Source organism: Sus scrofa, chromosome 15 (assembly GCF_054392235.1).
Source record: "Sus scrofa isolate SSC_HxYL_T2T_F1_AM1 chromosome 15, Sscrofa_HxYL_maternal_Yorkshire_Landrace_v2.0, whole genome shotgun sequence".
NCBI classification, from domain to species: Eukaryota; Metazoa; Chordata; class Mammalia; order Artiodactyla; family Suidae; genus Sus; species Sus scrofa.
In genome coordinates, this window is record NC_139397.1 from 96,268,453 (window position 1) to 96,283,733 (window position 15,281).

General features: G+C 50.3%; 2 protein-coding genes across 3 annotated transcripts; both read left to right on the forward strand.

The window, feature by feature from the left end:
• The first annotated feature begins 1,977 nt into the window (after window positions 1–1,977).
• HOXD9 (homeobox D9) lies at window positions 1,978–4,163 on the forward strand. Its single transcript, XM_013984297.3, has 2 exons — window positions 1,978–2,847; window positions 3,196–4,163. Exons 1-2 carry the CDS (start codon window positions 2,058–2,060, stop codon window positions 3,435–3,437), a joined length of 1,032 nt encoding a protein of 343 aa, XP_013839751.3. The 5' UTR covers window positions 1,978–2,057; the 3' UTR covers window positions 3,438–4,163.
• Window positions 4,164–8,841: 4,678 nt separating this feature from the next.
• HOXD8 (homeobox D8) lies at window positions 8,842–13,432 on the forward strand. Of its 2 annotated transcripts, none has more exons than XM_021076348.2 (2): window positions 8,842–10,107; window positions 10,483–13,432. In XM_021076348.2, the coding sequence occupies exons 1-2, from the start codon at window positions 9,522–9,524 to the stop codon at window positions 10,776–10,778; spliced, it is 882 nt and encodes a 293-aa protein (XP_020932007.2). In that variant the 5' UTR covers window positions 8,842–9,521; the 3' UTR covers window positions 10,779–13,432. The 2 variants fall into 2 exon arrangements, with proteins under 2 accessions (XP_020932007.2, XP_020932008.2); XM_021076349.2 differs by having other exon boundaries at window positions 10,486–13,432.
• The last annotated feature ends 1,849 nt before the right edge of the window (window positions 13,433–15,281 follow it).

A 15,281-nucleotide genomic window follows, 5' to 3' on the forward strand; every position in this document is an offset into this window, starting at 1 on the left:
AGGTAGGTAGGTAGATTGATTGCCCAAGAGAGTCCAGACTTATTTGGTTCTGCCAGGGAAAAGAGAAGGAGAGGCCTGGGGGAGGGGAGGATGAGCTGACAGAATTTGTTACCCCAGGTCATGCTGTGGTTTCTGAGTGTCTCCAGTAGATTCAAACAGCTTCACAAAATGAGTCCTTTTCATTTTTCCCCTTTCTTTCTCCTAAAAACAATCTCTATGTGGGGTCTAAGCCTTAAAACTCATCCAAGGAGTCTTTGGGAGACTCTGTATTTATTCAGAGTTTTAAATTTCCTCTGGAAAACCAAGATCCTTCTTCAGTTCCAAGACAGAACCGTTTAGGGGAGCCATTTCCTAGGGTGGACGAGAGATGGCTGAGCATCAATGCCAGGTTGGAATAGATCTGCCCAGACCTCCATTGGCTAGGCAAGGGAAGGAAGGCAATTTCTAGCTCCTCAGTTTACCCTCTGCGATATGGGAAGCATCATTGGTGGTTGACAGAGGGCCATGTCTAGGAGGAAAACCCATGCTACAGGCAAAGGCAGCTCCTCTGGAATAAAATCAGAAAGCCGGTGGCAAAGGCAATCAATCAGGCCATAAGTAGCCATTTCCTCCCTTCCTTTCCGGGGCTCGAGGTGGGCTGGGAGCCCTTCAAGGGTGCGCTGGGCGACTTGTAGAATGAGGAATATATCCTCCGCCGCCAGCGCCCAGCTGCTTTTGTCTCGGCGCCCAGCCGGCTCCCGAGGCTTTGTACCATGGATTTGGGAGTGACAATGGGCATTTCCCTCAGATTCAAGGCTACCCAGCCTTACCTCTAGAGGGAAAGAAAGAAAGAAAAGAGAGAAAAAGAAAAGAAAGAAAAGAGTTCGTTAGAGAGTAGCCCAAGGACCAGGCCATTTTTAAGACATCTCGGTAATCCAGCTGGAGGCCTCTAAGTGGGAACCACGGGAAGGGAATCGGCTTTGCCTTGGGAGATGCTGTTCCCGCTGGCCTCTTTGAGGCAGGGTCGGGGCGGCGGGCGGGAGCTGGCCTGTGTTAGTATTTGGGTTCTGCCCTACGGCGTGTTCTCTTCCAGAGCCTTTCCAGAAGTTCCGGAGAAGACAAGGCACCCTGGCCCCCACCGTCAGCTTGGTACCGACTGCCAGCCTGCGAACCCTTCCGAGGGCGGATAGAGCCCTAGAGGTGGCCGCCGCCGCACCCAACCCACGGGCCAGACAGCTCCAACTCCTCGGGCCTCGGCGTGTGCTCAGCCTCACGTCGGGGGTGTGTGTGGCTGCGCGGGCGTGTGTGAGTGTGGTAGGGGGAGGGGGCCCTCCGAGCTGCTCCATCCGTCCGTTTTATTAGGGACACATTAATCTATAATCAAATACACCTCATAAAATTTTTATTGAAAGGCATAATATCATTACAGAGGTCTTCCACCTGTTTTAAACAACACGACAAGCTGTGAGAGAGCGTGTGTGTGGGTATGCATAGGGAGGGGTGGGTTCGGGCCTGAAGTGAGGTACAGGGAGAAGAACTCCCCTCGGGCGCCAGGGGGCCGCCTCGGAAGGCCGGCCAGCCTCGGGCCGCACTGGCTCTACGTTCTCCCCGGCTTCTCCCGGCTCTGGCTAAGTGCCCGATGAGCCCAGGACTCGGGACGGGTAGCTCGGAGCCCAGACATTGGGAAGTCAGCGCCGGATCCGGACTGCAAGACCAAGGGCTGCAAGAGGAGGCGAACAAATAGTCCCCAGCGCCTCCTCCGGCCGCGGTCCGGCGCATGGTCCCAGCCGCCTCCTGGCTGGTTGAGCCAGGCCGGGCCGAGCCCGGCGCACTGGCCCGGGCCCGCGGGCTCTAATTGCGGCGCTTATGTTGATGATGATTTTTTTTTTTTTTTAAATCACAGCAGCCCCCAGTTTAGCGGACTGATTTACTCCCGGTATTGGTAAATATGATCACGTGGGCCGCGCGACCAATGGTGGAGGCTGCAGCCTGCGAACTAGTCGGCGGCTCGGGCGCCGGCTGGGAGCGGCGCCGCGGCGGGCAGTGTAACCTTGGGTGGGAGCGCACGGCGCCTCAAAATGTCCTCCAGTGGCACCCTCAGCAACTACTACGTGGACTCGCTCATAGGCCATGAGGGCGACGAGGTGTTCGCCGCGCGCTTCGGACCTCCAGGGCCTGGCGCGCAGGGCAGGCCCGCAGGTGTGGCCGACAGCCCAGCCGCCGCCGCCGCCGAGTTTGCCTCGTGTAGTTTTGCCCCCAAATCGGCCGTGTTCTCCGCCTCGTGGTCCGCGGTGCCCGCCCAGCCCCCGGCGGCGGCGGCGATGAGCGGCCTCTACCACCCTTACGTGCCCCCGCCGCCCCTGGCTGCCGCTGCTTCCGAGCCCGGCCGCTACATGCGCTCCTGGATGGAGCCGCTGCCCGGCTTTCCGGGCGGCCCGGGCGGCGGCGGCGGAGGCGGCCCGGGTCCCGGTCCCAGCCCTGGCCCCAGCGGCCCACCCAACGGGCGCCACTACGGGATTAAGCCTGAAACCGGAGCGGCCTCGGCCCCTGCCGCCGCCGCCGCCGCTGCCGCCACTTCCACCTCCTCCACTTCTTCGTCTTCCTCTTCTAAACGGACTGAGTGCTCCGCAGCCCGGGAGTCCCAGGGGAGCGGCGGTCCCGAGTTCCCGTGCAACTCGTTCCTACGGGACAAGGCGGCAGCGGCGGCTGGGGGATCCGGGCCCGGGGCAGGGATCGGGTCCGGGTCCGGGTCTGGGGCAGGCGGCTCATCGGAGCCTTCGGCTTGCAGCGACCACCCGAGCCCAGGCTGCCCGCTGAAGGAGGAGGAGAAGCAGCACCCGCAGCCGCCGCAGCAGCAACTTGACCCAAGTAAGTGCAAAAGAAATTGCCCCCTGATTTATTGCTGAAACCTGTAAGGCTCGAATGTGCAAAACTGATAGTTTTACTAACCTATAAAAACGTCTAGACGCCTACCCTAGCCTAGGCGAGCAACACGCACCCATAAAAAAAGCTTCCCATAACCACCTACCCTAGGCGCGCGGTTTGTACGGTAAACAGAGCGCGGGCATTAAGGCTTTTTATGATAATTCCCCCCAAGTTGTGAAAAGCGGCTATCCTTGGTGAAATTAATTTAACGACCTCTCTTCCCCACCCTGTGGTCTCTTCCTGCCTCCCCTCCGCTCCTCGCTCCCCTTTCCTAAACCCCCCTCTTCGTAGACAACCCCGCAGCAAACTGGATCCACGCTCGCTCTACCCGGAAAAAGCGCTGTCCCTACACCAAATACCAGACGCTTGAGCTGGAGAAGGAATTCCTCTTCAATATGTACCTCACCCGGGACCGGCGTTATGAGGTGGCAAGGATTCTGAACCTCACAGAGAGACAGGTCAAAATCTGGTTCCAGAATCGTAGGATGAAAATGAAAAAGATGAGCAAGGAAAAATGCCCCAAAGGAGACTGACTCGGCGAGGCGCCGTTGGGACCACTCTGCTTTGCAATGGCAGTGGGGTTTTTTTCTTTGTGGGTGCTTGATTTCCAGAAATTCTCTAGCGATTCGGACATCTCCCCCACCCCTTTTTTTAGGTAGAAGTGACTGTGTGGTTGGTCTCTGTGCGGTATTTTGGGGGACTCTGTATTTGCTCGCTTATGTCTTGGAGAAACCAAGTGGCTTTGGGGTTTTGCCCTATCACGCTCCCCTGTTTCCTGCCCATTGGTTCCTTAGGAAATGCTATATTTTGTGAGTGCACGACAGCTTGAGGAGCCCTGTCCTGTGTAAATGTTCCCCATGTTTCTGAAAAGTGCTGTAGTTTAGCCCCCAGTGCTGTTCAAGCAGGGGCCGAGCGCACCCCACTTCCAAGAGCGAAGGCAGAGCAAGGAGAGTGAGGAGGCCCTCCCAGGCTGAGCCCCGGGCGGTGTTGCCCACTGGTTATGAAAGCGCCCTTTCCTCAGGGAGCCCACAGACCCTCCCCTGAGACTTGGAATGAGAGAGGAACCCAGGGCCTCCGGTAGGTTGGGGGTTTCTTCTCAGTGTGCTGGGGAAGCCACTCTCCCTGGGAGGCTTGGCTCCTGTGGGCGGCCGCGGGTGTAAGGCTCTCCCGGTTCCTGCCTGAGGACCAGTTGTAAATGTTACCGCTTCCTACCAATAAATGATAACCTGATCAAATGGAGCCCAGATGCTGGCCCTGAACACTGTGTGCTTGCTTTCTCTGTCTCTGCAAGATATCTCCCTCATGGGACTTCATTCCCACCCTTGGGAGGGAAACACTGCTAAAAATTTGTGGCCCTTCCACCTGAGAGGTCTCTCTGATGTGCCTCTGAATGTCCCTTTGTGTGGGCAGACCCAGCCTAAAGCACAGACCTTGGGGGGGTGGTCCTTGGTGGCCCAGTCCCTCCACCAACCTACTTCCAGTGCTTAGGGCAAACCCAGAGTCCCGGGCCCAGAGTCAGCCTCACAGCAGTGCCAGTGGACAGGCTCCAGAAGCCAGGCACCCTCTTGCACCCCCATCTCCCTCTGCTCACAGAGTCCCAGCCATGGATCTCCCTTCTCCAAACCAGGGAAAGGCCAATTCTGCACTCTGGGGCAACACCTCCATTCTGCAAGACTGGCTAGCTCCAGGAGGGCTGAGCCAGTTAGGCTGTGAGCTTCCACCCCTCCCCGCAAAGTGACCTTAGCAGATCAAAATGGTCAAGGCTCTCCTCCACAGCTTCCCCATCCCACTGCCCCCTTCCCACCCCACCCAGTTTCTGTGTGTTTAGGCCCGAGGTTGGACCTCTGAGGGCCGCATTCAGAGGCTAAAATGAAGGTCATTGTAAGTGAGGGCTCGGGCCCAGCATAGCCTTTCCAATCCAAAGAGACGCGGAAGGCGGGGGTGATGATAGAGTTTTGGGGGATCCTGATAGTAGAAGGGGCTTAAAGGAAAGGCAGAGGGGGGCTGGAAGGGAAATCCAAGGCCCAGATCCGGCAGAAGGTGCTGTGTACCCCCGCCCCTGTGGCCAAACCGATACCTAGGGCTCTTTGAAAACAGGAAGAGCCAAGGTGTCATAAAGCCATCTAGCCGGCGAGACGTCTGGAGGTAATGAGTTTACGACAGGCCCGGCGCTTCGCTTTGAAACCATCTCATTTTGATGTTTGTGTTTGTGGGAGGAAAGAAAAAATGCAGACAAAACCAGGTCTTAAAATCTGGACAATAAAATATAAACAAGACTGTGTTGAACTAAGAAGGCAGGGGCTTGGGAGCCCCACATGAGGTGTGAGCACCTAGGAAATAAAAATGTGGGGGGTGCGTAGGAAGGAGACCATGTATTTCTGATTTTTAAATGGGCTGGGTATTAGAATTAGGCTACAGTGTGTGGCTCTCAATAATATTTGACTATGGCCACCATCTAGGTCATTCTTAAAAAAAATTAATTGGCCTGTTATTTGGGGGTGGGAGAGCTCGTGATCTTGGGTCATTTACTTAGGCCAAGTGTCTTCAAGCTGCATGGTCTGCCGGAAATGATGAAGTTACTTAATTGACTTTTCACAAAAATATCTGGCCCTTTACTCCAAACCTTGTAGCAAAAATGCTGTTAGAAATTATATCTATTTGCTTATAGGAAAATAATCATTACAGCTGAATTGGAGGGAAGCATTTTTGAAAATGAGAAAAAGATTAACCTCTCAGGAAACACCTAAAATAATTAAAGTTTTTGCTTTTTTTTTTTAAAGTCAAGTGGAATGCTTAGTAATTTCATTTAACTGTGACTTTTGATATAAATTTAATATCTCATTTATTGTGCATAGGCATTCCAATGAACATAGCCCAATGGGGCCTTTCCAGACAACCATTCAGAGATACAGCAAAAAGCTTTTAATTTGCCTTCTATCCCCTCATTGTCCAGTGAAATGGGCCTGAAGCAATAAAATTGCAAAGTTAAAATAGCGAATATTTGCCATTTAATGCTAAATGTAACCATTTTAAAGAAAACAATTAACAAATTTAACTTCTATAATTTCTTAGTTTTTAAAGTGCCTGGTTCTATTGAAGAAAAAAAGTCCTGTTGCAGTTGATATTTAGAAAGTTGTGATTTTGTTAGATTTAGTCCATTGTAATAATTGTGGGCGATTACAGAATGGGGATTTACTGTATCTGGCAAAAGAAGGGCTGGAAGCTTTTGAAAAAGACACTACTAGAAGCTCTTGGGAGCAAAAATGCTTTTGGCATTCAGGAGCCCCTGTTTGCTGCAGTTGACTTGTCGACAATCAAATGGATGAAGCATTATTAGTGTCAGCGATTCCAGTCTCAGTCAGACTAAAGAACAAGATTGGAATTGGTTTGAGCAGACAAGCTCAGTCGGCTAGAGGTGTCCTTTTGCCACTAGAGAGCGCCGTTGCTCCACTTTGTGATCGTAAAGCTGGTGTTGCAGCGGAAGAAGGTTTTGATTAAAGATACAATCTCATTTTAAATTCCAAATTAGGATAAATTTAAGCAAAAAGAAGCAATGTGCACTATTAAGTTCTCTAGAAGTGTTTGTTATGTATAAAATTTTGGCTTAGTCAGGATTTCAGAAAATGTGGACTACGGCACAGCTGAAACTATAAAATGTTATGTTAATGCACTGTATCAAAATAGAAACGTGCAAAAGCATACATCTTTATTTACGAAGTAATCGCGCTCTTTCCCAGATTGTAAACAAAATGTTTGAAGGGGGAAAAAAAACCCTAAGTGTTTTGTCCCAAGAGGAAATATTAAGTTATGATATTTTCTTAATTAGGCCAGAATGTGTAGAAATGGAATTTGTAGTGTTTGTGTTTATTTCCCCCCCCCCCCCAGGAATCACAAAGTTCTAGAGGGTGCCTTGTGTTATTGAGATCTGGATTCATTCTTCTTTTTCTCCCATTCCATTCCAAAACCCACTAACGACGATTTAAACATGCACACACACACACACACACGCCAAACAGTGAAATAAAAAGGCACAATTACAAAGTTATTTCCAAGGCTTTATTGAAAATAATACTCTTTTAATTGGGTATTTGCAAGATTGGAGTACAAGTCGTTAACTGTTGGAATCAGTTCGTTCGCCTTCGGACTTAAAGGAAGTTTACCTGGCGGTAACTGGCAGGAAACAACAACAAAACCCTTACCCTTCACTACCCCCACAACTAAAGTCTCCTTGCACTCCCTACTAATTTAAAAATTAAGTAAAGCTCGATTTTATCACCTGGAGATTCATTAGCAATTCGTTTACCTTAATCATTTCCAACTAATCCCTGTAGAAACAATTGATTCTTAAACATTATATTGTTATGCCTTTCCATCTCGATCTTATTTCCTCCATTTGCAAAATATGATATTCGGTCTATCCGGACTGACCCCAAGATCTTACTCACAGGCTGGGTCAACCCGCAAGAAGCGAGGGGTAGTTAAACCACTCTCCTGCTGTGCCTTTGGGAGCTGTGTGAAGGTTTTAGACATTTGCATTTGGCGTGAAAAGCTGGCGTGGTGTGTTTTAGCTACAGCGGGAGCCCCTCGGTGGGCTCAGGGAGTGTTTCTGAGGTCCGTTCCCAGGCCGTTGGGCCTGGAGTCCTCACAACAGTGAATTATCCCAAGGAAATGGGTCACCCAAAGACTCTACGAGAAAGGCAGTGTGGGCAAGGGAAAACACACTCAACGGAGACCTATTACTTATATAGGACATTAACGCCAGAGGGGAAGGGGAGGGAGGATGTGGAGGAGAGAAGGCGAATGGTGGTGTAATGGCAAGTGACTTCAGAGCAAGCTTCTAAAACCAGGGATATCATGCCGATTCACACTTGATTTATCCATATGACACAGGACGTTTCTCTTCCTCCTCGCTCATAAACCAGGATGAACCTTCTCTTTCCTTTTAGAAAAATCAGTAACTTTTTAGTCTGAGCCCAGCGCCCGCTCTCAGCAGTAACTTCACAGACTTCTTGGATAAACTAGAATCTTTAGAAGATGGGCGCCGCCTGCAGCTGCTTGGAACCGGCGCGATCCGAATGCCGGCCCGAGGCTCGTTGCGGGGGGACTTGCGGGCGTCAGTCCCCTGTACTCCGCCCGGGGCCACCGCCTGCCCTGGTCCGCTCGGCTCAGGGGCTGAGACCCTGGAGCCACGCGTCCTGCCCGAGGAAATACCACCCACCCCAGCATGAGTCCTCCTTCCCGCCTTGGAACATTTCTGTCCGTTTTTCCATTTACTCCCTCAGCAATGCTAATGCCTCCCCTCACCCCCCGCCCGCCACATTCTTCAGCCTCCCCCCGGCGCCCGGTGCTGACGTCTATCAAGGGTGAAATGATGGAAACTATATTCATGGGCATGATTTCCATTAAATATCAATTAACCTGGGAGCCTCAGCCAGGCGTGCAGTGCGTCAAGGGTAAATGTACATCTCATTTCCACAAGGCCCTCTCGGCTGGAAAAGAAGGGCTTAGATTCGATTTGATAATGCAAGGTATTGGGGTCACCCTTGTGGCTTTTAATCAAACCACTTGCACAGGACCTAACTCAAATATTCGGTTTGGATCATCTACACCACTTGCCCATGTTCCTTGGGCTGCATGCTCGTGTCTAGAGCCGTAAAAGCCAGGGCCAACCTCTGAGGGGCTGCTCTAGGGGCCCAGGAAGGGAGTCATTTGCTCCACAGCCTCCTGGGAGTGGCCTCCCTGCCTCCCCCCAAGTGTAAGGCTCTGCCGCGCCCCCGCCCTGCCGGCTGCGGTCCTCATTCCCTCGGCCCCGAGGGGCAAGACGAGCCCTTGGCAGTGCGGCTTTATGGGCCCCCTTTAAGGCCGGCGGAGGCATCTCCCGTCCGGCGTGAGGCGTCCCGTCGGGAACAGCGGTGTCGCCTCCGCACGGATCCCTCCGCGCGGTTATCTCGCGCCCATCTCGCTCCCTCTCCGCGCAGTGGCGTGGTGCGAAAATGCCTCGCCGGGGCGCACCGGGGCGGAAGCCTCGGCAGCGGCGGCGAGAGCTGTGGGAGGGGGCTACAGGGGGGGCGAGGTGAGAGGTGGCGGCGGGCAGAGGGTGTTTTTTTCCTTTTCCCTCCAGAGCGGGGGTTGTAAACCGAAGCCAAAGAGTGTCCCCGTGGGTCGGGTGCACTTTTTTCTTGTCCCGGTGCGCTCAGGGCCGCCTGGTGCCTGAGAGGAAACAGTGGAGGCAGAGGGACAGGTCACCCGGGGCGTCGGCGATTTTATTGCGGCCGAGCCGGCGCGCGCCGGGAGAGGCTGGGCGGGCGGTGGAACGCGGGGGCTGGGTGAGGCCCCGCGACCCGCGAGGGAGGCGGCGCGAGGCCGAGGAGACGGGCGCGAGAGCGGAGCATGAACGCCCAGTAGCCGAGTGCCCGCGGCTGCCCGGCCTCAGAGGCGACGCGCGGGCGGGCGGGCGGGCGGCGGCACCAAAGTAGCCCGGCGGCCCCAGCGGCGCGAGCAGCCGCCCCAGAGGCCCCCGCGGCAGTGCAGTCGCGCTGAGGCGCGCTCCCTGCCTGCTCGGCGCCGCCCGCCCGCCCGGGGCCGCCCTACCTCGGCCCCCGGCCGCCGCCGCCCCGATGAGCTCGTACTTCGTGAACCCGCTGTACTCCAAGTACAAGGCGGCGGCCGCGGCGGCGGCCGCGGCAGGCGAGGCCATCAATCCCACTTACTACGACTGTCACTTCGCGCCCGAGGTCGGCGGCCGCCACGCCGCAGCCGCCGCCGCCTTGCAGCTCTATGGCAACAGCGCCGCGGGCTTCCCGCACGCGCCCCCGCAGGCGCACGCGCACCCGCACCCTTCGCCGCCGCCCGCCAGGCCGGGTTGCGGTGGTGGGGGCGGTCCGGGCCCCGGCCAAGACTACTTCCACCCCGGCGGGGGCAGCCCAGCCGCAGCCTACCAGGCCGCCCCCCCGCCGCCGCCGCCGCCGCCGCCGCCGCCGCCGCCGCCTCCCCCCTGCGGCGGGATTGCCTGTCACGGGGAGCCCGCGAAGTTTTACGGATACGATAACTTACAGAGACAGCCGATTTTTACGACCCAGCAAGAGGCCGAGCTGGTACAATATCCTGACTGTAAATCGTCCAGTGGTAATATTGGCGAGGACCCAGACCACTTAAATCAGAGCTCGTCTCCTTCTCAAATGTTTCCCTGGATGAGACCACAAGGTTGGGATGCATTTTTTTTTTTTAAGCGGGGAGAGGGGGAGAAATCTGCTTTCATCTCACGTTCTAGCTTTAAAACTCCCCTTTCCTCTCCCTCTCCTTTTCCTTCTTGTGTGGCTTACAGTGACTCTTATTCATAAAGTAATACAGACTTTTTTTTTTTTAAGTAGAAACCATGTAAAGATGATGGGGACAGAATAGTGGCAATCTGCCCCTCATTCCTGCACATCCTGTATATATCTAACCTAAGGAGAGTTGTGTATATTTCACTTCTTAGACCGGTTCCAGAAACCTCCAGCAACCTGCAGATGCACCGTTACATTTTTTAAACATTTATTTTCCTCTTTTTTTTTTTGTTTGTTTGTTTATTTTAATCAGCAGCTCCTGGTAGACGAAGAGGAAGACAAACCTACAGTCGTTTCCAAACCCTAGAGCTGGAAAAGGAATTCCTTTTTAACCCTTATCTGACCAGGAAGAGAAGAATCGAGGTTTCCCACGCCTTAGCCCTCACCGAGAGACAGGTAAAAATCTGGTTCCAGAACAGAAGAATGAAATGGAAGAAGGAGAACAACAAGGACAAATTCCCGGTTTCCCGACAGGAGGCAAAGGATGGGGAAACCAAAAAGGAAGCCCAAGAGCTGGAGGAAGATCGAGCTGAAGGCCCGACAAATTAACTTCTACCTTTAAAGTTTTACCGCAGACTATTAAAACTAATGGTCAGCATATGCTGGTGGACACCACCTATTTTCTTTGTTGGAAAGGACTTTACCTGTATTTCAAGCTACCTTCATGTCACTGCTCTTGAGGTTTCTGCGCTTTGAGAGGGATTTGGGTGTTGCAAAAAAAGTTTCTAGTGTCACATAGAAACAGCGGTTGAGCTGTCCTATGTAAGAGTAATTTGATACTGACCTTGTAGCTATATTTTTATAATGGTAGTTTTTAATGTCTGAGCTGATGATTTTGCCTCAACAACATAAACTTCCTAATGATTAGCACTAAGTAATTGAATATAAAATGCTTTATTAATCAAACAAGTGCACTTGAACATTTTAAATCTTTTCTTTATGGTGAGTAAGTTAAAAGAAGTCTATTAATTTTTTTAAAAAAATTATGCCTGCAGAATATTTACTTTATATTATTTGATTAAAATGTATTATTTATGGTTTTTCTTTCTGCTTTTATAATGAATGGTTCGGGTGCCTTTTGTTTACTCCTAAAAGATTTCTTTGAGTATTTTGTAAATGTAATATCTCTGGGAAAAAGTCTGGGCCAAATATTCGAAAAGCACATGTTAGCTGAAGAGTGTAATGTGTAGTCCTGGCTCTGCAGCTTCCTTAAACTTGGGGGAAAATGTTGGGCCAGTGACAGAAGTTTCAGGACAATGTTAAAGTTGATGTTTAATAATTTTTCTATAGTTTCTACAAATTATGGCAATTTAATCATCTAAAGTGAATGAATACTTGAAAAGCCTATTATAACTTTCACTTATATAGTTTTTACTCTGGCGAATCGCCTTGTGGAAAGCTTTTCATTGCTGAATTTGCTTTCGTTTTGAACCGAGCTTGGTATCGCCTGAAATTGCTAGGTCTCTATGCTGTGGCAGTCGATGTGATTCTGTTTTTTGAGGAGGTGCCATATTTATTTGTATTCCCTTCTCTCTGTTTGCATGCCCATTGTGAGCCAACTTGCTCTGCACATCTCAGATATCGGTTGGTACGTCCTCTGCTGTTCTCCAGGTTGGCCTCACTTATTTGAAACAAGCCCTGAGAGCAAATGCAGAAAAATCTGAGTGTAAACAACTGCTCCAGAACAAAGCTAGCTCCTTAATAAAAGAAATGAATCTTTTTTCTAGAGCTAGTGTTTTTGAGCGCCGCCAATAACACTTTTCCTGAATTAGGAACAATTGCCTGTGCTCACATGAAGGCAACATCCTGCCAAAACTTCTGTTTGATAAAAAGGAGGGTGGGGGTTACATGCACCCTTGCTGTAAAAAAATAAATAATAAATGCAAGGAGTGGAGGGGGCTCTCTTTCATTCCAGAGAGGGCCGGCTAGGCTACCTAAGCTTCATCTTGTTCTGTTTAACCTTGATAAGATATTGGGAAAGCCTTGAACTTCACAAAGGATTGGAGTTGTAGGCCCGGTGGGGAATGACCCAGAGTCCAGGTTACACCGCAGCTTATTCCACTGAGTCGGCGCTGATGCTGAGGTTTGGGATCTGTTCTTAACAAGATATCCATTTTCCATTTGAGGCTGCTCCTGCAGCTGCCATTTTATGAGGGCAGAGGAGGGGGCAGAGGGGCGGGAGAGAAGAGCAAAAATTCAAGTAAATTAACATTTCTTCCCCCGAAAGGGAAAGGACCTTTATCAGGTAGACATTGAAGAAGTCTCTTCTATTTCTAAATGCCTGTGTATTTTAGAAGAGGTACATTTTAATTTCCAGATTTAATGATTGTACAGGTAAGAAAATGAAATCCTCTAGTTTTAGGTCTGGATCACCCCTCAGGCATTGATGGGCTGTATGCCTGCTGCTTCAAGGACCGGTGAAATGTTGGCACTTACTGGGCCAGAAACGAAGCACCACCTGGCTTTCTATCCAGGGAAGAGGTTCTGGCTGTGGCATTTGCTGACCTGAGCCAGGAAAGACAGTTTTAAGTCAGGGGTGGCCCTGAGTTTAAACATTTGCATGAGAGGAGACAGCTGCAAACGTGCATACTGGATTTGGAAACGCCTTGCTCTGAGTGCTGCCTGAGACTGCTGTTGACTGGTTTAGAGCAAGTATGCCAAGTGCCTGAAAGCATGGCTAGGGAACAGCTTGCCTGGGGAGAGGGCGTGAGTAAGCTGGCTAGAGACTGGTGCTGGCTAAACTCCAGCTGCCTTCCGTTTAAGGGATCCTCTGTTAGCAGAATGCACCATCTCCTACATAAGAATGTCCCCCCCAAAAATCACTTTTAGAGCCACTGATTTGTGCAAAATTCTCTGTAAGGAGGGGGACTTGGGTGTGGATAGAGGTGGAAATAAGGGAAGGAAGGGGAGGTAAAAATATTTCCTCTTCATTTTGTGCTACTCTGTTGTGCTGCCTGGCCCCATCAGCCTCCTAACCCATGGTTAATTCACAGCTCATGTACAGAAAAAGACTGTTGCAGTTAACTGGTACATTTGAGAGTATTTGTACATTTTTTTGGTGTGTATATATATGGTGTATTTGTATATACACATTGATATTCATGTGCAGAAAACATTGGTAATAAATGTAGGTATGTAAGTTTCCTTTTGCAGCTGGGAAAAGCATAGATTTGTCTCCAAATAAAGAGCTGTGGAATTACAAACCCTCATCACCACCTTCTTTCTTACAGTGGCTAGAAACTCCCATCATGGTGTTTCATGCAGACAGCTCACAGTGACGAGTGCAGGAGATACCCTTCTAATTGGCTCAAATCTGTAAACATCTGAGGGTTGCAGCAATAAGTGAGCCAACATTTTTGCTGCAGAAATTTGCATGAACCTTTTGCAAACCTGCGCAACGTTCTTTTGCCTTGGACTGCTTAGAGGATCTGCTTAGAGAGGTCTGTAAACTATTTACAGAAAAATAGGACCCTCCAATGTTAACACGGAATGAAATAACCAAGCCTTCGAAGTGAATCAGATTCTCTGTTTTCATGGACCAGAAACACACAAAAGGGGGTGTGGGTCTCAATGGTTCCTAGAGAAAAGTCAGTTCATGGGCTGCCATTTTGTGAAGTTCCACAAAGCCTAGCACATGGCTTACCTCTGCACAAGAGGGGAAAATGCAAATATGGCTGCCTTTTCAAAAGTGCAGTTTTTTTCCTAGCCCTCTTTCCCCGAGCAGAAAAGGACGGTCATAAAGCTGTGCATTTTTTTTAGGTAGAGGAAAAATGACAATTGAGGTTCTTTCTCAGAATATCTTAGAATTAAACAATCTCTGTTCAGTTCCACATGTATAGACCCATATAAAGTGCTCTAGCTTGGAAGGGTCCAACAACATGCTGGATTTTCTTGTATAATTAAAAATATTGTCTAATTATTCTTCAGTGCAGAAGGTGTTGCTCTTTCACATCCAAACTTGTGTCCTCTGCTTCTTCAGTGTTTGCTGAATCCTCAGGCATCTGGTGAAGAGAGGAAGAGAGAGAACATTTTAATGAACCCTGGCTGCTGCTATGGTTACCTCTAGCAAAGTTGGAGTCCACTGACTTTCTCTAGAAAGAATATGATTTTTGCTGAAACATGGCAACAGAAGTACTTTTAGAAAAAAAATTCAAGGTCATCAGAATTTTTTCAAGGGATATAAACGGCCTGCTCCTGAGGGTGTTGTGCACCTCCTGCTTAAGTCCATGTCCACTTAGCTACTTACTGGGTGTGAGGATGTTAATAGCAGAGAACTTACACACAGGCATCCAATGCAAATATTTATAAAAGTATTACTAGAAGTCCAAAGACAGTGTCCTTGAAGGGATGGGGGGAGGGGTTACCTCTTACAGGCTGATTCTGAAGCCTGGCTGGCCATGCCCATGCATTAATGATGAGGAAGGCCAGCCAAGGACATTTACTTTCAGCTGGGGTTCACTGGAGCAGCTTCCGTGAGAGGTGCAAAGGGAATGTGACTCCTGCCTTTGAAGAAAAAGGACCTTTTTTTTTTTTTTTTTTCTTCCAAGCCTGAAACTGGGTAGTTGCCCTTTTCCTGAACAAATGGAGCCCCTCTCCTCTTCAATATTGCATTGAGCAAGCTTTTCAATGGACAAGCATTTGGGGAACAAGGGAAGGCGGGCTAGGATTGATTCCATAGAAATGAAAATTGCAACAACAACAAAAAAAGAAAAAACAATGAGAATTGCACTTCAGGGATACTTAAACAAGGGTTTCAGAGGGGATCCAAAAAGATTGCCTCTCCTCTATCCCAGGACTGTCCAGGAAGTTGTTCCTGCTGAGAGAAAAGGTCAGGCATTGGGAGTTCACACTTATTTTGGACAAGTTGACAAGTACCTAAAACCATTTTCAGCCTTTGAGCTGGTTGGCAACTCTCTACCACAGAAACCCTAAGAAATGGGAGGGACCCCAAATTATGTTGAAGAGGGCTGGTGAGGGAACAACACACTTTCTTGGCCTGCAGAGCCCAGGTTTTCAGCGCAAGATCACTGACTGGGGCTTGCTTGCCCGGAG